Source organism: Artemia franciscana, chromosome 18, assembly GCF_032884065.1.
Source record: "Artemia franciscana chromosome 18, ASM3288406v1, whole genome shotgun sequence".
NCBI lineage: Eukaryota > Metazoa > Arthropoda > Branchiopoda > Anostraca > Artemiidae > Artemia > Artemia franciscana.
The window spans coordinates 18,626,705-18,652,366 of NC_088880.1; the positions used below are offsets into that span (position 1 = coordinate 18,626,705).

The 25,662-nt window shown below is 35.5% G+C and overlaps 1 protein-coding gene across 1 annotated transcript in view; it reads left to right on the top strand.

Annotated features, from left to right (window-relative positions):
* The window catches only part of LOC136038706 (uncharacterized), a 46,200-nt gene extending 21,731 nt beyond the window's left edge, over positions 1–24,469 (top strand). Inside the window, exons 2-3 of the mRNA XM_065722027.1 lie at positions 12,108–12,700; positions 22,953–24,469. Of these exons, the coding sequence (XP_065578099.1) occupies positions 12,108–12,700; positions 22,953–23,260 (901 nt within the window). The 3' untranslated portion in view covers positions 23,261–24,469. The remainder of the gene's footprint in view (positions 1–12,107; positions 12,701–22,952) is intronic.
* The last annotated feature ends 1,193 nt before the right edge of the window (positions 24,470–25,662 follow it).

Genomic DNA, 25,662 nt, shown 5'->3' on the forward strand with positions numbered 1-25,662 from the left:
TCTCCGTTCTGACACCCTCTCTCACCGAGTGACTACTCCAGCATGTTCATTTTGGTGTTTTAAATGGTATATTATTAACCAAATTAATGTGTTTTACAATATACTAAGCATCGTCAAAGCAAAAATGACGACAACTAATTTCATGACGTCAGCCGACACAGAAACATGACGTCACCTGATCCACAGATCCACAGACAGACAACTTATTTTTATATATATAGATATATATATATGTACTAGCTGTTGGGTGGCGCTTCGCGCCACCCCAACACCTAGTTGGTGGGGGCGCTTTGCGCCCCCCAAGCCCCCCCCCGCGCGCGCAAGTCGTTACGTGCCATATTAGTTACGCGCCATTGTAGTTGTATCCCTGTGTCCCACCTGTGAATATAGATAGATATATATATATATTTATTTAACTACGTAAAACTTGCGAATGTACAACATTCTTGGCTGTCCCATTGTCTGTGCATATGAATAGATTGTCAGGTATACCGACTCTTCAACATGCAACATATAATTGTCCATGGGAAAAACAATCTGTATTCAGATCTATACCTCATTATTCCAGTGATTGCACTTGAGCTTTGTTGATGGTGATTGCTAATCGAACATTCCCTGTGTCCCTGTCGTCATTTATATATCCCCTGTGCCCCTGGCGTCCCCGTTGTTGTTGTTTCCTCGTGTCCCGGTCGTCATTTGTGTCCCGGTGTCCCAGTCTATAATTTCGCTTTGAGTGTCGCGGTCGTCATTTATATTCCCGGTGTCCCGGTCGTCATTTTTGTCCCGGTCGTCATTTGTGTTCCGGTGTCCCGGTCTGTAATTTCTCTTTGAGTGTCCTGGTCGTCATTTATATTCCCTGTGTCCCGGTCGTCATTTTTGTCCCGGTGCTTTGTTGATGGTGATTGCTAATCGAACATTCCTTGTGTCCCGGTCGCTTTCTCTTTGAGTGTCCCGGTCGTCATTTATATTCCCTATGTCCTGGTGTCCCAGTCGTCATTTGTCTCCCGATGTCCCGGTGTGTAATTTCGTCAATCAACAAACATGACGTCAGTCAACACACAAACATGACGTCACCCGACAGACCCACACACACACACAGACAACTTATCTATCTATATATATAAAAATAAGTTGTCTGTGTGTGGATCTGTGGATCAGGTGACGTCATGTTTGTTCGCATATGACGTCTGAATTATTTCACACTAATACAAAAGAAGAAAAAAACTAAAAAAGGTAAAAACTACAAAAAAAACTAAAAAGAAAAAAAAACTAAAAAAGCTAAAAAACTAAAAAAAACTAAAAAAAGGTAAAAATCTAATAACTAAAAAAAAAAACTGAAAAAAATAAAAAAAGGCAAAAACTACAAAAAAAATAAAAACTAATAAAAAAACTAAAAAAGCTAAAAAACTAAAAAAACTAAAAAAACTAAAAAAACTAAAAAAAGGTAAAAAACTAAAAAAAACTAAAAACTAAAAAAGAAAAAAACTCAAAAAAGGAAAAAACTGAAAAATAAAAGAGAAAAAGAAAACTAAAAAAATATGATATATATAAATAAGTTGTCTGTGTGTGGATCTGTGGATCTGTGGATCAGGTGACGTCATGTTTGTTCGCATATGACGTCTGAATTATTTCACACTAATACAAAAGAAGAAAAAAACTAAAAAAGGTAAAAACTACAAAAAAAACTAAAAAGAAAAAAAAACTAAAAAAGCTAAAAAACTAAAAAAAACTAAAAAAAGGTAAAAATCTAATAACTAAAAAAAAACTGAAAAAAATAAAAAAAGGCAAAAACTACAAAAAAAAATAAAAACTAATAAAAAAACTAAAAAAGCTAAAAAACTAAAAAAACTAAAAAAAACTAAAAAAAGGTAAAAAACTAAAAAAAACTAAAAACTAAAAAAGAAAAAAACTAAAAAAAGGAAAAAACTGAAAAATAAAAGAGAAAAAGAAAACTAAAAAAATATGAATAAATATATATAAAAATAAGTTGTTTGTGGGTTATGTCTGTCTGTCTGTCTGTCGAGTGACGTCGTGTTTGTCCGCATATGACGTCTGAATTATTTCACACTAATACAAAAGAAGAAAAAAAACTAAAAAAGGTAAAAACTACAAAAAAAACTAAAAAGAAAAAAACTAAAAAAGCTAAAAAACTAAAAAAAACTAAAAAAAGGTAAAAAACTAAAAACTAAAAAAAACTGAAAAAACTAAAAAAAGGCAAAAACTAAAAAAAAACTAAAAACTAATAAAAAAACTAAAAAAGCTAAAAATTAAAAAAACTAAAAAAACTAAAAAAAGGTAAAAAACAAAAAAAAACTAAAAACTAAAAAAAAGGAAAAAACTGAAAAATAAGAGAAAAAGAAAACTAAAAAAATATTAATAAATATAAAAAATATAAATATAAATATAATATAAATTAGCAATCAACAAAGCACCGAGACACAAATGACGACCGGGACACAGGGAGTATAAATGACGACCAGGACATAAGTAAAAAAAAAACTAAAAAAACTAAAAAAATACAAAAAAACTAAAAAATCTAAATAAACTAAAAAAGAAAAAAAAGAAAAAAGGAAAAAAATAAAGGAGAAAAACAAAACTAAAAAACGAATGTATATACAGACCGGGACACCGGGATACAAATGACGACCGGGACACAGGGAATATAAATGACGACCGGGACACAGGGACACAACTACAATGGGGACGCCGGGGGGCACAGGGGGATATAAATGACGACCGGGACACCGGGACACAAGGAATATAAATGACGCCCGGGACACTCAAAGAGAAATCACAGACTGGAACACCGGGACACAAATGACGACCGGGACACAGGGAATATAAATGACGACCAGGACACAGGGACATAACTACAAAGGGGACGCCGGGGTGCACAGGGGGATATATAAATGACGATGGCGACTCAGGGAATGGTCGATTAGCAATCACCATCAACAAAGCTCAAGGGCAATCATTAGAATCATGAGGTATAGATCTGAATACGGTTTGTTTTCCCATGGACCATTATATGTTGCATGTTCAAGAGTCGGTAAACCTGACAATCTATTTATATGCACAGACAATGGGACAGCAAAGAATGTTGTATATTCGCAAGTTTTACGTGTTAAAAACATATATATATATATATATATATATATATATATATATATATATATATATATATATATATATATATCTATATCCACAGGTGGGACATAGGGACACAACTACAATGGCGCCTAACGACTTACGCGTGCGGGGGGGCTTGGGGGGCGCGAAGCGCCCCCACCAGCTTGGTGTTGGGGTGGTGCGAAGCGCCACCCCAACAGCTAGTTTATATATATATAAATAGGCTGTATGTATATTGATTAAAAATTTGAAAGAACACCTTATGTATGTGCAATGGGAAACACTTTTGACAGATAATGTGTAATCATTGTGGCATAATTTTTAATGCAATGCTCTGATGACTGAAGCTTTATTTCTCTGGCAACTGAAGTTAAGAATTTCAAACTCCCTCGCAAATTTATCAAAGGAACTGAACTGTGTATGAAATAAAAGAAGAGAGCATAGAATAGAGAAAATATAGTAATTTGAAAAGACATACCCATCACAAGGAATCCAAAAAGACAAGGAACAATGTAAGGAAACCAATAGCTAATTTAAAAAATGATCTTGCTGCTTATGTAACAAAAATAACCCAAAGATTCTGGAATAATGCATTGTCTAATCTGGGAACCATTCAATCTGTCATTTTATTTAGAATATGGTGATTTTGGCACTAATGCAAAGGATTCTTTTTGTTTTCTTTAAAATGAAAACCTTTGGATACTAGCCCATTTTGGCCAATTCATTTTCCCACAGAATGTAGGGATTTGCCATATAACTGCAACCCAATCCACTGGGACTACAACTCTTCTTTTGGAAGGCATTCTCCTTATTCGCCGAGAAGTTGATTATTAAATCGATTCGGGGTTAAAACTGTATCCACTTTAATCTATGCATTGATTCGATGCTGGCAGTATTATCTGCAGATGATGCTCCACAGAGGTCCAAGTGATGACGGTGGCTTACAATGTGTCTAGGAGTCTACAAGATCATAAAAAACTCAAAGAGTACCAAGTAGACCTCCTTCTCTGTTTGATGGTCCAATTCTAGCTGCAAAACCAATATTGCTGCTGGTATGATGCCTAGACCCTGAAGTACTCCCATCAGCTGTAGACAGCTGCTGCTAGTTTTTATCTATTGAGCACTACTGTTTGTCAGTAAGTGATCCAGTGTATCAGAATGAAAACTTGGAATTATCAGAGCAAATTCAAAATATAGGCCTATTACGCCGCTTCTTATTTGGTGGTATAGGATGATTTCACTCCTTGTCTTAAAAGGAGAGATATACCTTTGCTGTGTGGTGCCAGAAGTAGTTTCGAGGCTGAGTTTGAGAGTGTCTATTAAAGGGATTGGTCTGTGACTTATATATGGAAGGTGGGACCCATTTTTAGCTACCTCATCCACTCTAGCGTTTCTTTTGATCCCAAGATGGATGGAAAAGAGTAAAAATTTGTATTGGTTGGATGTCATTTAATTGCTTGTTGTTGGAGGTTATTTAAAAGGCAATGTATCATATGTATATCTTAGTCCTCTAATATCTTATTCCCAATATTATTATCTAGTCCTCTATTAGTCCTCATATATCTTAGTCAACAGAATGAAAAGACTTTAGGCATAATATTGTTTTGTATTTTTTTAAGTTGAATAAAGAAAAACAGTAACAGCAGTTTGGTTTTATGTTGTTTTAATAGCCACAATGTCTTGAGTGAATTATGAGTTTAGGCAGGCGGTGAAGATTCCATAATTTTTTTTCAAAGCCTTCATTGATTACTACTATCTCGGCAGATATGATGTCAAGGGTTGGTGGAGTCTTTCAGCCGGTATGGCCCTCCAGTTAGGGAAAAATTAGTACAACTTGTAGAGGTCTGTCAACGAATATAAGTAGCTTTTTAGTATTGTAGAGTTGTGCTAGAGTCTGAGTTTCCATAATAACTTCCTTTTAGCATTTCATTCATAGCTTGCGCGGTGTGAAGCTGAACTTTTGCATAATGTGAGCCGCTGAAATGGGATATGTAAGCATGTAGTTGAAGTGCTTTAGTGGCGATACCTTTGTATGATCCGGATTGGATCCAATTGTGTGGGTTTTGGTGTTGGTTAAACTCAATTTTACTAGCATAGACTCTTCATGGGGGAACGTAGATTGTGAGCTTTGGCTAACGCCAAAGGCTGTATGCAAGGCTGAGTTTCGTATTGTCTTTAGCTTGTTTTTAGTGCTAGTCAAGCATTTGCTATATAGCTTAATACCATGTTATATTTGTGGCCAAATGTACTGCTTATACAATCGGATTAGAATTTCATTGTTATAGCCCCAAGGAGTTCTGACTAGTCACAACATGATGTTCATTTTCATGTAGCATTATGAGGATGGAATCTTCTTAACCATGAAGTTTAGTCACAGCAACAACACAACCTGGACCCAAATCCAATCCTAAACATGAAGCTCCTCACCAGATCCCATGTCCCAGAATTATAGTTGAAGAAATTGAAACTAGGCTAAAGAGTTTGGACTCTCGTACAGCTAAAGGACCTGTATGTATTCACTCTAGGCTGCTAAAAAAACAGCATTGACAATTTCCAAAACTCTTACCCAAATGTTACTATGTTCACTGTGACATTCAGACAATTCCAAATAAAACCTACCAGTAGTGTCAAGTGAGGGGGGGGCTGTGTCCCTGTTCTAAATTTATTTTTGTCCTCTAGACTTTGGAAAGTACTTATTCTGGAAGCATTTTCGTTGAAAAATGCCCTTTTTGGCACTTTCATTAAACTAATTGAAAAAACGATAAATTTGCCAATCTCTAGGCATTTAAAATACATTCTCCCCCCCCCTTCCCTGGGATTTTATTCCTGAAAGTTTTGATATATTGGGATTTGTTAAAGTTATAAAACAGAAAACGTATAAAATCTATTTCGCTTTCTGTAAATTGAAAATCGTTCAGGTCTTTAGAAGGCATGGGGCGTTAGCTCTACTCCTCTTTTGGTGGTTTCTGCTTAGTGAATGGGGATATGCAGCTTAATGCATACATATATTTATTCTTGAAAGTCATTAAAATACTTTTTTTTTAGTAAAGTGCAAATTACGTTCTGGTCTTTGGAAGGCAAAGGGGGCGTTAGCCCAACTTGTCTATGTGTCAGTTTCTGCTCGTTTTGAGTTTGACTTTGACTTGGTTATTTATCATAATTTCTGTTTGTTTTGAGTTTCATTTATTTGGTCTAATGTAGCTCTTCTGTTTTTTTTCAAGACCTCTTTTGTGGAAAAGATTTTAAAAATTAATTTCTTGTCGTGCTGAAAAGAAAAGTTTAAATCTTTTTGGTTTTTCTGCATGAGTCCAAATTTTCGCTTACTATTTATATGCTTCACAAAATTTTGTAAATATTTTAATTAATATTTGAACTATAATTTTTTGGATCGAGGGGTACTGGAAAAATAGTCAAATATATGTGCTGATAATCTGCATAATCTTTGGGGTTCTATAGGGAGGGATGACGAAATTCGAACCCGTATCATGTTACAACCGTGATTAAGGACAAAAAATAATTAAACACCCCCTTCTCCACATGTCCTGAGAGTTTCAACTTAAAACATTTAACGTTTCCTAAGATATCGCTTAGCCATTCCTGAGATATCGCAGATGTGCCCTTTGGACAGAATTGGATGCTAGTAGTATCTTCTGACTTTGTTTAATATTCCAAAAAGTTATAGAGGATGTTAATTGGGCTGTTGAACTAACCGCAAGACACTGTGTGCTAGCTACTGCTACAAATTTTACTGCTACTACAGTTGCTACTACTAAAGCTAAAGGTATCAAAGTGAAAATTTCAGGGAATGTTGAAGAGATGCTGAACTAAATTAGAACACACTACATGCATATAGGTTGTCAAAAGGGGTATGTCAAAAGGGGTTGTCAAAAGGGGTATATCAGTCCTTCTTGAGATATTGCAGATACGCCTTTTTGATAAACTGGATGTACGTAGTATGTTTTGATTTAGTTCAACATTCCCCAAAGTTTTACCTTAATACCCTTAGCCTTTCTGAACACATATGAATCAAATTTTACTCTTTTTCTAATTATAAATTCTGCATAAAAAAAGACTGCCAAAGTTTTGAAATCGCTTTTTCAAAACATTGATGAGTGATGTGGGAAGGAAGCATCTGAGAAGGGTAAGGAGAGCTGGTTGTCCTCTGATAGCTCCTTAAGATCTCCCTCAAAGGCCCTTGATATTTTCCACTTAATACCCTCAGCCGCTCCTTCGATATTGCTGGTACACCCTTTTGACAACCAACACACACGCCTTGTGTTTATTATCATCGCCATAGGTATATTTATCTGATTTTGAACTAGATGGCTATTTCAAAGTTGTAATCAAATGTTTTTGGAGAGAGGGCAACTGAAAAGGCCATGAGAGGGGGCTGGCAGCCCTCCAAACACTTCACAGCATCCCCCTCAATATGTCCTGAAAGTTTCAAATTAAAGTCAAGAGCCGTTCTTGAAATACTGCAGACCCTTCTTTTTGATAAACTAAATGTCCATAGTGCCTTTTGATTTTTTACAAAATGCCTTTCAACAATCTCCAAAGTTTCACCTTAATGCCCCTAGCTGTCTTGGATGCACTGAAAATCAAACATTTTCCTCTTTCCTAATGATAAATCCTGCCCCTAAATAATGGGCAAATTGTATAATTTACAATCCTCGCCCTGGGGTTTTGGGGGCATGGTATCTTCGGAGACATAGCTATTAGACCTTTAGACTAGCTGGAACAAAATGACAGTTTCAAAATTTTGATCAGCGAGCAGAGGGGACGTCTAAAAAGGGCATGAAGGAGAGCATGGCTGCCCTATAATATCTCTTCAATATCTACTCAATAAACCTAGGTAGTTGCAACTCGATACCTTATTTCATGTCTCAGTGCTTTCTCCACTTTCTTTACATTCCTTTTTTTCTCATGATCTGTCATTCAAATAATTCTTGTACCAGCTCCTCCTCTTGTCTATTTCACGTAAAGGGTTTTTACGAATATTCTTAGCTTCGCTTCTAACTTTCTTCTCCGCGACACCTTTAGCAACTTCACAAAGGATTTTCCTAAGATTATTCCGTCTATCTTCTACACTGTCAAATTTTAAATTCTCTCCTTTGTAGTATTCAACTGTTCCTGGAAATTTTCTCCTATGTTCTCATCCCAGACTTCAACAACGTCATAGCTTCCCAGAAGGTAGTTACTCTCCCAAATTTCAATTTTATATTAACCCTAGACACTAATAGATGGTGATCTTTACTTTTAACGTCAATAAAAGCACTTCTATATCCTAGTATCTTTTATCGATCCTGCCAGTCTTCGGTTTACTATAACATAATCAAGGAGGTTAGCTGTCTTACCATCATGTGAACACCATCTTAACTAATGGGACATTTTATGACCAAACACTTTATTGGTTATAACTAGATTGTTATATCTACAAAATTGCAGCAGTTTGTAATCATCACTGTTTTCTTTTCGTGTACCACATTTACCTAGATTAAGGTACCATATATCCCTTTTTCTACTAACATGGGCATTAAAATCCCCTGATAAAAAAACACATTTCTGCCTGGGACCCCTCGTCCCCCTCACAGTGCCCTGAAAGTTTCAACTGAGTACGCTAAGTTGTTCCTGAGAGAATCCTGATATGCCCTTTTGACTACCTGCATGTACATTGTATGATTTGGTTTAGTTCAATATTACCTAGTAGCATTAGTAATAGTAGTAGCAATATACTCATAGTGTATTTCGCTTAGTCCAATATCCCTTTTAACATACCCTTTAAGTTTCAATTAATACTCTTAGCTGTTCCTAAGATATTGCTCATACGCCCTTTTGACACCTACATGCATATAATATGTTTTGATTTAGTTCTATTTCCCCCTAAACATCCCCTGAAATTTTCACCTTGATGCCCTTAGCCTTAGTAATAGTCGCAGTAGAAGTAGTAGTTATCATGGTAGTAATAGTAGTCATAGCAATAGTATTAATAGTTGTAGTAGAAGTAATAATCCGTACATATTTTCTTTTGGTCATTTGAACATTCCGTTTTTCTGAAAGTCCAATTTAATACCCTTATTCACCCCTGAGATGCGCCCTTTTGACAACCTGCATGTATTTGATGTCTTTTGATTTAGTGCAACACTTTCCTCAACATTCCCCGAAAGCTTCACCTTAATACCCTTAGCCTTTTTAGAGTCTAAATAATTTTTCTATAAAACATCTGATTTGTGTTTTAGTTAAACTTATTAATTTTTATTGCATCTTCGTCAAATTTGACTTCTTTGACTACCAACCTCCTGAGATACCTGAATATCCAGTTTGTAGGAAACTGAAGAAGTAAAAACAAAACAAAAAAACTCTGCTTCATATCCCGGATAACTGCCAGTCAAACTTCTAATTGAATATGCACCATTCCTGGCTAAACCTTATGCGTCAGTAATAAATAAGTGCTTCAGAGATCAAATCTTCCCTCCAGCATGGAAGAGAGCACATGTCCGGATTATACCTAAAGTGAAGTACCCGAAATCATGTGAACAACTCCGTACAATTTCAATAATTCCAAATCTCGCCAAGGTCACCGAATATTTTATATATCGTGAACTCCTGACGCAAATCAACCCTTCCCTAGAACCTTTCCAGTATGGGTGTTTGAAAGGAAGCAATCCTACCCATTACCTTGTGCGTTTCTATCACTTGATAACTGAATGGCTAGACAGGGGAAATACCATAGTAGACCTTTTGCTCACTGATTACCGTAAAGTGTTCGATTCCGCAATGTAATGCAATGATACAAAATCTTGAACAAATGGGGGCTAGAAAACAGACTCTGCTGTTGATAGTCGATTTCCTCAGAAGTCGTCACCAATGTCTATTTGTGCTTTTTGCCGGAGATCTCAACTTTGAATAGGCTGAAATAAGGCGTGGTGCCCCCCAAGGTACCAAGCCGGCTGCCTTACTGTTCTTGGATGTGATCTACTACGTTCTTATTGACTTTGATGAACACTTTAAATACGTTGATGGTCCGTCTGCTTTGCTCAAATTTCTCGTGGATGAATCCCAAGCAATACCCCAGTTCCAGGGAGAATTGAAAGATAGTTTCACTGATCAATGCAGGAATAATGAACTTCAAATTAACGTCAATAAAACAAAAGTGATGTTTTTTTTTTATCCGCTTAAAAGGGATGTAGCTTACCCTGAACCCTGGTTCTCTACCACTTCAACTGTAATTATTCTTGGTCTGACTTTTCTTACTAACTGTTCTTTCAGCTTCCTTGTTTCTAAACTTGTGAAAAAAGGAATTACGCTTTGCGATCACCGGCTGCACTCCGACGACTAGGTTTCCCAATGAATTAGTTACGAATAGCGCATATCTATTATATACGTCCCTTGCTGGAATACGCCTGCCCTGTTTGGGGACCACAGGTGCACAACATTGACTACTTAGGTGATGATCTCGAGGCTGTTCAAAAACGTGCGACAAAAATAATACTGGGCCCCAAATATGACACGTGTGTAACTGCAATTGCAACGTTGAAAACACCAACCCCGAGAGAACGGAGGTTCCATCTCATGTGCAAATTTGGACAGTTGCTCCTCGCTAGTGAAAAAAAAAGTACGTTGTTGCCTCCTCTTATTGCCCCCAAAGCTAATACACGACACAAGAACAAGTTCGAGCCAATAAGATGCAGAACGAATAGATTCAGCAATTCTTTTACTCTGTTTTATCCAAGTGTCATTAATCATGCTTACTTTTTTCCCTTTTTTTTGTTGTTGTAAGAGATAGCGTTATTTAGTTGAGGCTCTTGCTAATACTATGAAAGCTGTTTTTAAATAAATAAATCTTGAAATTTCAATATACTGCTGAAATGCAACTATGTTCATTAATTGCGCCGAGAATTACATTATCTCTCTTGAAAAGTAAATAAATCTTGATAATTTCAATCATTTGTTGAAATTCAAACACTAATTATAATTTCAACAAAAGAATACGATTTTATTGTGGACCGGCTTAAATGCCTGGAAATGTTTTGTTGAAAATCCAATTTGGTGGAAATGCTTCTTAATAAGTTTGGTTTTGGTGCTAGGTCAGTTTAATTTGGTTTGACTTTCATATTATTTAGGAGACTGGAAAAAAGGTTGTTTTTTGTGCAAGGTTGGGGTTTTTTCACAGATAATCTTTTTTGGTGAAAAACAACTGAAATATTGCAAGCTTCTGGAGAACTTTTGTTATCTGTTTACAATCCTCATATCGAAAGAAAGTTTATCATGAAGTAATTTTAATAAAGATAAAAAATTGATTTTTTCTTGTTCTGTGTGTGAATGCAGAATGTTGATCACGGAAAAAAAAAGAGAACTACGATAACAATACTGTTACTTTGGAAAAAAATTGAAAACAAGAAGAAAATGCACCATGTTCACTATAAAAGAAAGAAATCAAATTTTTTCTTCCTTATTTGGAAATTAAATCTTTCCAAAATCTCTTGATTTTTCTTTTTGGTTTGTATCTTTTACCTGACTTTTCGAATTCTGGAGTAGAAATATTGCTGCGATCCACACTTCCATCACAGCCATGGCTACCGTAGTTGAAATTTTTGTCCTGCTATGTTAAGGTGCCCTGTTAAGCTATATAGGCTCGATGTCTTTTTCAAATGGTTACGGAACGTAAAATTGCGAAGGACAATCTTGATAGAACGACTTTTTAAGAAACTGAGCCTCACTTTGTTGCTTTGTCCAAATTCTGGATGCTTTGGGCTTAGCGGGCCTCTGGCCTTAGCTCCATGAAATGCCTTTGAACTGTCGAAAATATTACCTTTAAGTAATGCCCTGAAATAGAAGCTTTACGTGCTCCTGATTCCAGGCCACGAGGTGGTTTAGTTAGTGTAGAAATTGAAATTTTGATTGTTTGCAGCTTATTTGATTTTTTTTTCCTGCCAAAATGCTATATTGTTCTGCCAAAATAATATAATTTTATTTTTTAGGAATACCACAAAAATATCAATCATTAACTTAGATGAACTGAAAGCTCAGAGAGACGGCGTTAACTATAATTTAGAAGAAGGGTCTGCTACCCCAAGCGATACTAGTTTTGAGTTAAGTGATCAGTTTACAGATGAGGAAAGTGACATAAATATACCCCATTCTACCCCTAAGAGAATAGATAAAGATTGTTTGTCAGGAACTAAAATTCGTGAGCGTACAATGAACGGAAACTATGGTTTGCTATTAGCTCCAAAACTAGATATATTTGCAAGAAATGGAAATCCCTTGAAAGTTTGTCTGATCGGCGGCTCAAGAATAGATACTGATACTTTAACGGCATGTGGTGCCAAACTTGTAAAACAAACGGATGATTACGACTTGATTTTAGCATCTAGGGATACAAATCAGGACAGAATTAAGGATGATATTTTTTCTGTCGATTATATTCATATGTGTGTCAGAAAGAAAAAATTGGTGGATGTCATACCGTTTCGACTAAATAGAATTTCAAAATTCTACAACCCTGAAATTTTCGAGTCTATTGTTCTAGGGATCGCTGATCGAAGTTCCTTGCAGCCCAAAGACTCCCCAGGTAATTATTATTTATATGCTAAATAAGATATTGAAAATATACTTGATTTTTATATAGGTTGCTCGTTAGTGTATTTAAATAATTTTTTGGACCTCGCTGTCTTTCAAATTACACTTGAATATAAGTGAGAATAAAAACGGGATAAAGCTTTCAAGACAGTCAAACTTAGAAAAAACAAATAACTATTTTTGAAAATAAAATATATTCGAATTTGTTGTTCTTTTGTAGCTATAATATGGAAAAATTAAAGTTGCTGATAGATTACTATCGTTACATATAAAAAAACCTGTCTACTTTAGTAGTTCATTCGTGTAATCCTGATTTTTATTGTGTTTTTTTTTTCTTGATGTTCTAACCAATAAAAACTATACTGTCCTACCCATGTATTGTTTTCGGTAAAATGCAAATGAAACTCCAGCTGTTAAGTTTTTGAGAGGGGGGGCACCACTCTCATTTGTAAACCTTCATTAGTCTTGTGATAATATTTTTTATTTTGTGTTGTTGCTGATATTATGACAAATGAAAAAGACAAAGCTCGAGATATAAATCGGTTTTAGTAAAGCGGAAATGACGCTCTAGCCCTTAGACAATTTACAGAGTGAAGTGGTAGCTTTACTCCTGTTTGTGGTAATCTCTGCTCATTTTACGCTTGACTTGATTGCTCGTTTTAGTCTTTATTCGAGATACAGGACTGGAAGATTCAAGATTTTCAAACAAAACTGTAGTACTGTAAACTGTAGAACTGTAGTAAGGAGCGATCCGGCTCAATAGTAAATGAAACTCTAAAAAACGTAATTTTGATTCTAATATATACATCAAAAGAATTGGATTTTTATGCTGATTTTAAATATATATGTTTCATCAAATTTAATCATACTCATCAAAAGTTATTAGCCTGAGAAAATGTGCCTTGTTTTTGGAAAATAGGGGGGAAACACCTCCTAAAAGTCATAGGATCACCATTCAGTGTATCAGAGAACCATACTGTAGAAGTATCAAGCTCCTATCTACAAAAAAGTGGAAATTAGTATTTTTTGCCAGAAGACCGATCACGATTGCGTGTTTATTTGTTTGTTGTTTTTTTTCCCAGGGGTGGTCGTATCGACCAAGTGGTCTTAGAATGTCGCAAGAGGGCTCATTCTAAAGGAAATTGAAAGTTTTAGTGTCCTTTTTAAGTGACCAAAAAAATTGGAGAGCACCTATGCCCCTTCCCACGCTCATTTTTTGCCCAAAGTCAACGGATCAAAATTTTGAGATAGCCATTTTTTCAACATAGTCGAAAAACATAATAACTATGTCTTTGGGGCTGCCTTACTCCCCCACAGTCTCCGGGGGAGGGGCTGCAAGTTACAAACTTTGACCCGTGTTTACGTACAGTAATGGTTATTGGGAAGTGTGCAGACCTTTTCAGGGGGATTTTTTGGTTGGGGGGGGGGGGGGTCAAGGGGAGGGGACTACGTGGGAGGATCTTCCCTTGGAGGATTTTTTTCATGGGAGAAGAGAAATTTCATGAAGGGGGTGCAGGATTTTCTAGCATCATTAAAAAAATGAAAAGGTTTTTTCAACTAAAAGGAAGGACCAGCATTAAAACTTAAAACGAACACTGATTATTTCGCATATGGGGGGTTAATATTCTCCTAAATACCTCGCTCTTTACGCTAAAGTATTTTTAGTAATTTCAACTATTTATTCTACAGCCTTTGTGATTCAGGGGTCATTCTTAAAGAACTGGGAAAAAATTAAAGCTTTAGTGTAAAGAGTGAGGTATTAACGAGGGGGCGAACCCCCTCATCTACACAATAAAAACATACGAATATAGAAGTTCGTTGCGTAAGTTAATTTGTAAGTTACGTATATTTTTTACTAATAAAAACGTTCGTTAAAATTAAAAATTCTAGTTGCCTTTTTAAGCAACCGAAAAATTGTAGGGCAACTAGGCCTCCTCCCCCACCCTTTTTCTCAAAATCGTCTGATCAAAACTAAGAGAAAGCCATTTAGCAAAAAAAAATAAATAAATAAAAAATTAATACACAGATTTCGTTTTGATTATTCATTTGCAGATAGCCAAAATCAAACATGCATTATTTCAAAAACGTTCAGAAATTAAATATAAAAAACAAGATTTTTTAACTGCAAGTAAGGAGCGACATTAAAACTTAAAATGAATAGAAATTACTCCGTGTATGAAAGGGACTGTTCCCTCCAGAACGCCCCGCTCTTTACGCTAAAGTTATTTACTGTTTTATAAAGTAGAATTGAGAAAAAGAGTCAAACTTTAGCGTAAAGAGCGAGGGGTTGAACGACCGAGATTCGTGGCTTACTACAATGACGAACCTACTGGACGCTACAAGTACAAGTAAGTATTATTCTATCAACATTTCCAAGTTCAACAAATGTAATTAAAGGGTACTTGCACATGTGTTTTTACTGATTGCCTAGTAGAACTTTTGAAGTGAAATTTTATTGCTTCAAGCAAATGCTCAGTATTAAGCTCTTCCATTTTTTAAGTATACTGAGGACAAAAGTTAAGCTTTAGCGCAAAGAGGAAGGGGCTAAGGAGGGAGGGCAGTCCCCTAAAAAATTTGTTGGCCTAATTTTAGATGTCATATTTGAATGCAGCCGATCCTAGAAGTATTTTGTTTTCATTAAGGTCCGTCTGACCCTGTCTACATGTCTTGTAATTACATGTTTATCAGAGAAAAAACTTAGCTCATTTTTTGGGTGTCATTAAATAAAAAAACAAGTTTTTTCAACTGAAAGTAAGGACCGACATTAAAACTTAAAACGAACAGAAATTACTTCGTATATGAAAGGGGCTGCTTCCTCATCAACGCCCCGCTCTTTACGCTATAGTTTGACTCTTTCTCTCAACTCTTCTTTTTAAAACAGTAAAAAACTTTAGCGTAAAGAGCGGGGCGTTGATGAGGAAGCAGCCCCTTTCATATACGAAGTAATTTCTGTTGGTTTTAAGTTTTATTGTCGCTCCTTACTTTCAGTTGAAAAAACTTGTTTTTTTTATTTAATTTCTGAACGTTTTTGAATCAATGCATGTTTTGGTTTTGGCTCTCCGCAGAGAAATAATTAAAACGAAATTTGCATTTTTTTTTTTTTTTTTTGGCTAAATGGCTTTCTCATAATTTTGATCGAATGATTTTGAGAAAAAAGAGCGGGGGAGGAAGCCTAGTTGCTCTCCAATTTTTTGGCTAATAAAAAAGGCAACTAGAACTTTTAATTTTTTACGAATCTTTTTATTAGTAAAAGATATACGTAACTTATAAACTAGCTTACGTAAAGAATTTTTTATTCTCATGTTTTTATTACACATATGAGAGGGTTCGCCCCCTCGTCAGTACCTCTCTCTTTACACTAAATCTTAAATTTTGGCCCAATTCATTAAGAATGACCCCTGAATCACAAAAACCGTAGAATAAATAGTTGACATTACTAAAAATACTTTAGCGTATAGAGCGAGGTATTAGGAGGAGGTGAGCCCCTCATATGGGTAATAATTTCTGTTCGTTTTAAGTTTTAATGCTGCTCCTTATTTCCAGCTGAAAAAAACTTTTTCAAATTTATTTTTTCATTGTTTTTTTTTAAATAATGCTAGTAAATCCTGTGCTCCCTTCATGGAAATTTTCTTCCCCCATGACAAATTACTTGATGGAAAGTTCCCCCAGTATATCCCCCTCTTTTCAACCCCTCCCCCCAACAAAAAAATCCTCCTGAAAACACCTGTACACTTCCCAATAACCATTACTATATGTAAGCACTGGTCAAAGTTTGTAACTTGTAGCCCCTCCCACGGGGACTGTGGAGGAGTAGGTCGTCCCCAAAGACATAGTTATAAGGTTTTTCGACTACGCTGAATAAAATGGCTATCTCAGAATTTTGATCCGTTGACTTTGGGAAAATAATTAGCGTGGGAGGGGGCCTAGGTGCCCTCCAATTTTTTGGTCACTTAAAAAGGACACTAGAACTTTTCATTTCCGTTAGAATGAGCCCTCTCGCAACATTCTAGGACAACTGGGTCGATACGATCACCCCTGGGAAAAAGAAAAAAGAAAAAGAAAAAAAAAAAACGAACAAATAAACACGCATCCGTGATCTGCCTTCTGGCAAAAAATACAAAATTCTACATTTCTGTAGATAGGAGCTTGAAACTTCTACAGTAGGGTTCTCTGATACGCTGAATTTGATGGTGGAATTTTCGTTAAGATTCTATGACTTTTAGGGGGTGTTTCCCCCTATTTTCTAAAATAACACAAATTTTCTCAGGCTCGTAACTTTTGGTGCGTAAGACTAAACTTGATGAAACTTATATATTTAAAATCAGCATTTAAATGCGATTCTTTTGATGTAGCTATTGGTATCAAAATTCCATTTTTTAGAGTTTTGGTTTCTATTGAGCCGGGTCGCTCCTTACTACAGTTCGTTACCACGAACTGTTTGATGAACCGATACAGCCAGAACTATTTTCAATTTTGTCTTCATAGCAGTCCAACCTAGCCAAGAAATTCATGAATGTCCTTATCAGGCTGACTGGAGAGATGGAGTTTAAAGTCCCGCTTTTGTGGGTCTTGAATCTTATAATCCTTAGATCTGGAATTGCCAAAAACATTTAAGGTCGAGTTCCTGGGTTGAGCAAAGAAATGAAGAGTCCTAGCTGATAGAAAAACAGTTTCGGGTCTACTTTTGGCGAAAGAATTTTTTTTACCCTTTTTTCTCTGAAAAAGGGTTGCCTTGGCCTAAAAGGTTACAGGTGTATGTCTTAAGCTATTAAGAAAAAACTGTGGGCTTTTTTTGGACCAATCGATATTTAGGAGATAAAATATATTTTGGGACCTGTTTCCCTTTCCCCAAGCACAATTTATGAATTCTCCTTGCCCTCTCTGAACAATTCTAGAAAATTTTGAATCGATCCTTCCAGTCATTCCCAAGATATAACATCCTTTATTCTGCTATTTTCATATGTAAATAATTTTTTGATTACACGAAGGGTTAATAGTGCAAAATGTTTTGGTGGATTGAAGATGAAGAGCTGTTGGTTCCCACATGTCTTTCTATAATCACAAAATGTGTGGTCCTCTTGCCTCCTCCTCCCTAAACATTCTGGTAGTTTCATGTTCGATCTCTGCAAGTCATTACCGATATGTTTCCAATATGCTATTTACAGGCCAATGAGCCATTGGGGGAATAGTAAAATGTAATATTGCATGTGTATTTCGTGATGAATATCTTAGCCTGGTGCAGGATTTCTTTTGATTTACAGCTGTCTCTGGTGTTCAAATTTTTTATACCTAGTTTAGTTAGTGTAATTTTCTATGTATTGAGAAAAACAGTCGGTATTCTCTTTTCATTAACAAAACGTGCAGAAAAGGTAGCTTTTCCTCTTCTTCAAATTCTACTCTAGACTTAAACTAGACCAAAAGACACTATCTGCATCCAGGTTATCAGAAGGGAGTGTCTGCAATATCTTCGGATCAACTAAGAGTATTAACTTGAAGCTTTCAGGGTCCTTTCTCTTACTGCTGCTGTAATTGTAACGGCGACTACTTGTGACTGTAACTACTTACAACTACTTATGACTGCAACTACGTGTGATTGCAAAGCGGAATACTTGTGGCTGCAATTACTTGTGATTGGGATTACTTGAGACTACGACAAGTTGTGACTGATTCTGCGACTACTTGCACCAAGCTATGACTGAAACGAATTGCAGAAGACGAATGCTTGTGACTGTGACTACTACTGGTAGCAATCTTATTGTGACTGCTACTACTAGAAGTACTATTGAATTAAATGAAAAGGAATTAAGTGGATCCGGCTTGTCAAAAGAGCTTATCTACAATATCTCAGGAATTGCCAAGACTACTACGTTAAAAAATTCAGCAGATGTTGAACTAAGTCAAAAGACTATTTGCATCCACGTTCTCTAAAGGGTGTATCAGAAATATCTCAGGAACTGCTAAGGGCATTAAGTTAATACTTTCAGAGAATGTTGTGGGAATGTAATACTAAATCAAAAGACACTAGGTGCATCCATGTTGTCAAAAGGGCGTATCTGGGAGTTTCAATTTTTATCTCAGGAGCGGCTATGGGCATTAAATTGAAAACTTTTTGAGAATTTTGGGTCGATGTTGAACTTAAAGTTACTCTGTCCATCCTGGTTGTCCATAAAGAGTGTCTATAATATCTCAGAATTAATTTTTAAGTTCAAGTTCAAACTTTTAGGGACTTTCGATTGGGATGTTGAACTAAATCAAAAGACACCATATGTATCCAGGTTGTCAAAATGGCATATGTGCAATATCTCAGGAATGGAAAAGTGTATTAAGATGGAACTTCCAGAGAATTTTGAGGGGGATATTAAATTTATTCTATTTTCGTTCATATGTAATATTTCGAATATTCTCCCACAGGTACGTACGCATGAATTTTTTTTTTTTGGGGGGGGGGGGCCAAAACCGTCGAAACAGCAGACATAAAGTAGCACTTTTTTTATTTAGTAATGTAAAAAGCACGTATATCGGAAAATAAAGATTAACTTTAATCTGTAGTGTTGTAGCGGATGGGGGGAAGAGGACTGAAGCCTCAAACGTACGTTTTAGGCTCAGATTATGTTCATAGCGATTTAGAACCAGTGATTAATCTATTATATCCCACTGAAAGGGAAATTTTAGGGTTAACAGTGCAATATGGGTGCTGCGGGGGGTAGTTCTTCTATTGCAAAAACGTAGATTTTAATGAAAAATGATAGTTTCTAAAATTGATCCATTAAAAGCTGTACTTTATCCTGAAAAGGGGGGATAAACGCCCTAATATCAAGGATAATTCCATTTTGCTGTGAAAAGCAAACTCTCTCTACCAAAAAAGAAATAACCGTACAATTGCTAATTACTTCAAAGAGGCCAAAAACCACAAGAACAATAGGGAATTTTTTAAGACAGTGGGAAACAAATTAGAATGAATATTTCGGCCCTATGTCCAAGGGCCGTCCTCAGCAATACAAATAATAAAAACCAACTTACAAGAGAATAAAATCAATAAAACTAAAATGAACAGATTTTCAAAACAGTCTGAGCATCCTTACTTCAGCGAAGTTCAACCACGACTGATAAGTACACTGTTATGAAACGAAGCAATTCATTGAAATGAAAGGAAATGATTTAAAAACACATTTTTAATGCCAGTCTAGCTTTTTTCGCTGCTGATCTTATAGGTCTATTTGTGTTAATATCTATTGGTTTTTATTACATTTCGTAAGGTCATTTTCATTTAAATTTGTGTATAGAGCATTCAGTGAATATTCTCCTAAATTCCTAATTAAGGAAATATTATTATTAATCTTAAGTCTGATTTCAATTGCTCCTCGAACTACTTGCTTTATGCCTAGATCATTGCTAATAATGGCGCATTCTTCAAAAAGTATTTTGTGGCTAGGATTGTCGAAAACATGGCTGCTTAAAGTAGAATCAAAAGAAACAGAAGTAATATTAAAATTCAGAGCTTTGGTGATTTAGGAGATTTAGGAGAACATTCACTGAATGCTCTATAGACAAATTTAGTTAAAAATGACCTTACGAAATATTATAAAAAACCAATAGATATTAACACAGAACCTGTCACAAATAGACCTATAAGATTAGCAGCGAAAACAGCTGGGCTGGCATTAAAAACGTGTTTTTAAATCATTTTGTTTCATTTCAATGAATTGCCTCGTTTCATAACAATTTATTTATCAGTCCTGGTTGAAGTTAGCTGAGGTAAGGATGCTGGGACTGTTTGAAAAACTGTTCATTTTGGTTTTATTGATTTTATCCTCTTGTAAGTTGTTTTTTCTTACTTGTATTGCTGAGGACGGCCCTTGGACATAGGGCCGAAATATTCATTCTAATTTGTTTCCCCCTGTCGTAAAAAATTCCCTATTGTTCTTCTTGTTTTTGGTGTTTGTGATGGAAAGGCAATGTGGTCTTCGTCGTTATTTACTTCAAAGAGGGTAAAAATTTAGACAGAAAATGGATTAATTATTGGGCAGTGACTTGACTGGATAATTGCATGGTGTAAAATCCCCCAAAAAAGGCTTCACACATGTATCTAGATTCTTAATAAATGTCCTTTTTTGCCAGAAATCCCAAAAAACCATGGGGAAATCAAACATTTCACAAAATTTCGGGAGAGCCTGGGCCCGAAGGCCCTCCCCCCTGCGTACGTTCCAGTTCTTCCAGGAGGTTTCTTTCGAATATATTATCTAAAAATCACTGTTGACTCAAAATCGTAGCTCAAGAACGGCTCTAAACTCTTACTTCTAACGGTTTCAAACCCTGATTGCTATTTGTACGAAATTTATTTAAAAATGAAGTTTTAGCTGATAACAGGAAAAACTGGAGAAATATTCGTAATATTAACCACTAATAAAATTTGACAGTCAGAACCAACAGAAATAAATATAAAAAAAAACTTCGCCAAAAACGTTTTTCAACGTAGATAACTCAAAATAGGGTTTCATCCCTATTTTGAACTGTTTTACTTTCGTAATGTTTTTCAAAAAAAAGTAAAGAGCTATATTAAAACTTAAGGCGATCAGATTAGAATTGTAGAGTAATTTGGACTCCAAGTGACCAAAAATCATAGGCAGCGCTGTCTAAGTAAAGAGCAATCTTGGTACAATATATTATTTATTTGTTTTATTTTCTGACCAAGTTGCTTCGTATAGAAGGAGTTGTCATAAAAACTTCGGAAGGAGCTCTTTCGATTGTAAATTGAAAGCTCTAGTATCGTTTTAAGAGTCAAAAGGGATCGGAGGCAACCTGCCCCCTTTCACCCCCATCAATTCTCCAAACACATCCAATCAAAATTTTAAGATAGCCATTTTATTCAGCATAGTTCAAGGTCCAGTAATTATATGTTTTGGTATGTCGACCCCCCTCCCCAGAGTCCTCGGGACAAGGGCTGCAAGTTGCGCAATTCTCTCTTTGAAAATCCTTTTTTTTATTTCGACTTTTTTTTAATCGCCCCCGTCCCTTACATCTGTGTGAATTGGCGCCAATGTATTCCTCTTCTATCTCATTTTTGAAAAATTATCAGATACGCCCTTACGTTTTTAAATCAAAATCTTACACAAATAGACAACATAATAAATATTCTAGTTGTACATATTATGTGTCTGAAGAGTAGGAGGCTAGAATATTAAGTTAGTTCAAAGCAAGGAATTTGTAAGAAGAGTACATCATAACCATATAATAGGACAATAGTTACCAAATTGTTTATTTTTCTAGGCAAGGTAAAAAAAAAGAAAATATTTCTTAGATAAATCCCAATAAAACTGGGCTATGGATTTTGTTGTGACTGGATTTTGCTGTGAAGTACTGCAATTGAATTTCACTGTAGATTTGTTCTTAAACGTTTCACGAATATTCCAACATGTAGAACCCAACTTGCTGAGATGCTTTTCAATCTTAGATTTTTCCCATCATATTAAATGAAATATTCACCTTTAACAGCACTGCATTAATAACAAAATAACAAATAATAACAAAGTTCTAGTAACAACATAATCGGAAATCTGATTTTTCAAATTAGGCAATTGATTTTCAACTGTTTCTTGATTTTTTTTTTTTTTAAGATTTAACCGTCAGACTGAACTGACCAAAAGAAAACTAATGAAAAGATAGCTCTTTTTGCGATACAACACGAGTAAATGAGTTAAGAAAAATGGCTTACAATTTTGTGGCTTTGAGTAAAAGTTCTTTCTTTATCGTTAGGAGAAACAGAAATGCAACAAAGCCTACTGGGGTAAGTTAAAGCCAAAAACTTTCTTCTGAATCTTGGTAAAGAATAAATACTACAGAACAGGCATTGATAAACAACCTGATTTTGTTCAGTTTTGTTTTTTCTAAAAATATGAACATGAGTACAAGAGATATGCTGATTCTTTAGAAAACAATAAAAGGGCTAATAAAACCCAAACAGGGCCAGTGATTATCTTGGATACAGTCTTGAATAGGCAGCACACTATTTAAGTAATATTTATGCAATCATCGTTGAACACGGCCAAAAATGTCCGAGATGAATGATTTTTACTTGACCATGAGGATTCTACGAAAACATGTATTTTAGCCAATATAGTTTGAATATTTTCTTTTGAACTCAGTAAATCTTTCATAGTATTTCTTTGACTAATGTTAAGGGGTATCTCCTCCATCTACGAAAATCCCTTTTTATAAATAGTCTTTATTGTTATTCTTTTTTTCAGTTCTGCAACCAGTATTTTCTGACACGATGAGCATATCCAGCTATAGCAAAAGAAGTCGATTACCCTACAGGTATAATGAACAGAAGAAAATAGTCGAATATATCATAAGGAACAAACTTTATAACGAGGTGAAAGGAACATTGATTTGGAAAGAAATGGAGCAAGAAGAAAACTTGCTATCAAACAGAACCTGGCAGTCTATGAAAGAAAACTTTCTCAAAAAGATATATCCAAATATCAACGCTTTTGGCTTAAGTCAGTCAGAAATCTCGAATTTTCGAAGGGGATTTGCCAAAAGCTACTATTAAATTACCTCGTATAATCACAAAATTATTTTAATCGTAATATAAAAGGATGGCAATTTTTGCAAAGATAAAGTTTACTTACAAGAAAATTTATGCTAATTAAAATGAGATCACAAAAATAAGACCATATTCTCGGTTATTTTCTTAGTTTCACTGGGATATTTGATTTTGTATCAACCTCATAGCCTTCTTTTTTTAAACATTTGTAAAAAAAAAAGGATAGATGGAACTGGTCATTAACCTGTAAGTAAGTAAGACGGCACTAAACCCTTGAGGTCTAAACCGGCGGTGCTGATCTCTGTCTCATAGCCCTTCAGGCAACAAGTGCAATGCGGGGCGGAGGGCCAACCATCCTGTACTTTCACACACGCTTCCTGCTTACCATCCCCAGATTTCTCCAGGTACCCATTTAGACATGGGTTGACTCAGGCTGAGCTTACAGAGTCACGCCACTGACCCCCGTCCTAAATTAAATAACTGATCAAAACTGGGATTGAGTCTGTGCCCCTAGGACAAAAGACTCTCACACCACCGCGCCTACCACTTAGCCCGTTCATTAACCTGGGATAAGGACTACTTGCAAATTAGTTTCAGCTATTCTCCCAAATCCTCTACTTTCAATACCAATTTCAAGATTCTTACTACAGAATTTGGCATTTTGCAGCGCATAATCAGAAGAATTTATGTGTTCGATTGAGAAAGCCTGACTTATTTTGTTTTATAATCGCGCTGTTTAAAGTAACAGTCAATACCGAAAATTATATAACCAGTGGTGATGAGCGGGATTGACTGATAGTAATCAACATGATTGACAACGCTCAGTAGACCTGTTCCTTTATATTTAAAACGTAATTCTGTTCCTTGTTGTTAATCTTCAGGCTTCGTAGCTATAAACTATAGTAAGTATTTTTATAGGAAACTTTTTTTTCAATCGGTACCAAATACTGTTTATGAGGCTGCGCTCAAGATTGTTTTTTTTTTTGGCTCAGGAACATTGATGAATTATGTGACGTTTCCCATATGTGAAAAGTCTACGTCCCTTTCTAACGGATTTGTCTCCCTACTCGCCACTGCTGGATTCAGCAAACCATTCATGTTCCAAAGGAAAAATTGTCGCTTCTTTATTCAGTAAAGCTAATCTTTAGATGACTACTGTACACTAAAATTTTGCACCTGTTCATCTTTTTTGCTTTGAATAAAATAGGAAATGAATATTTGAATAGTCCTAAGTCTTATATATACTGATTTCAACTGATGGTTCACCATGATCATAGTGTCAAGTGATTATTAGAGTGTTTAATCCTCTACTATTTCTTTTTTTTTGACAGATTAATAAACATCAAGTTATTTCTGATCTAATTAAGGATGATCGTCTTAATGTTAGGATCCTGGTTGTGAAGAAGGTTTTGCTGGGTCGGCTGAAGTCTTTCTGGCACCCTAGTTCAAAGTATTTATACGTGACCCCCTTCCTCTGCCCTGCGATAATTTATTTAATAAAATATGGAATATTTAAGCCGTAAAAATGTATTTTATAATATAAATTCACTATTTTCATGTCACATAGTCAAAATAACTTAAGGATTGTTTTCACTTTTTTACAGCAGGGTTTCAGTTTTTGTTTCCTTGCTTTTTATTTTGCAAATGTTGTAACTAAACCATTAAGTTAGATGCCTCGTGTCATTCTTTGCTCACTGGGTTTTGACACCAGTCCAACCAATCTTTCTCTGTTTACAGATGACAGGAAGCAAGTTTTTATAAACTTCATCTTGGAGAAGCTTCTTTCTCACCGTACCACAGTTACTAGTATCGCTAGTGGAACCCACAGCGCATTATACTGATTACGCATATTTCCTCCAATTCAGTTACTAAAAAGAAATCCATGGCCTGTGTTGGTCCTGAAACCACAAAAAAACCGGCGGCATCCTATCCCAAAAATATTGCTATCGCCCCTGAAATTTTTTTTCGAGCTACTGGTCCGCCAAAATACTTCTATGTTGAATCTTTTTGAAATTTCTTGTTTAACTGTGCAGTAATTATGCCATGCCTGGTCAAAATTCCGGTCTTTCTGGACAGACAGTGATTACTAGCCATGCATTTAATATAGCTTATTGCATTCGATTTCGATTGATTTTTGTCACTGTCGAGCTGATGAGAATCAATATATTTGAAAGAGAATGGTTTTCATTGACTATTAGTAACAAAAATCAATCTCAATCGATTGCAATTAGCTTTATTGAACGCGGTGTAGAATTACAAAATGAAGAAGAAAGAAAATAATTTTAATAGCTGCAAAATGAGATTTTCAACTTGGCTTGGCTGGAGGAAGGTGGCTATCTAGACTTGTCCTTTGGAGTTTCTCTGGCAAATGCTATTTCAGGTTGCTAGGTATGAAAAATACATACGGT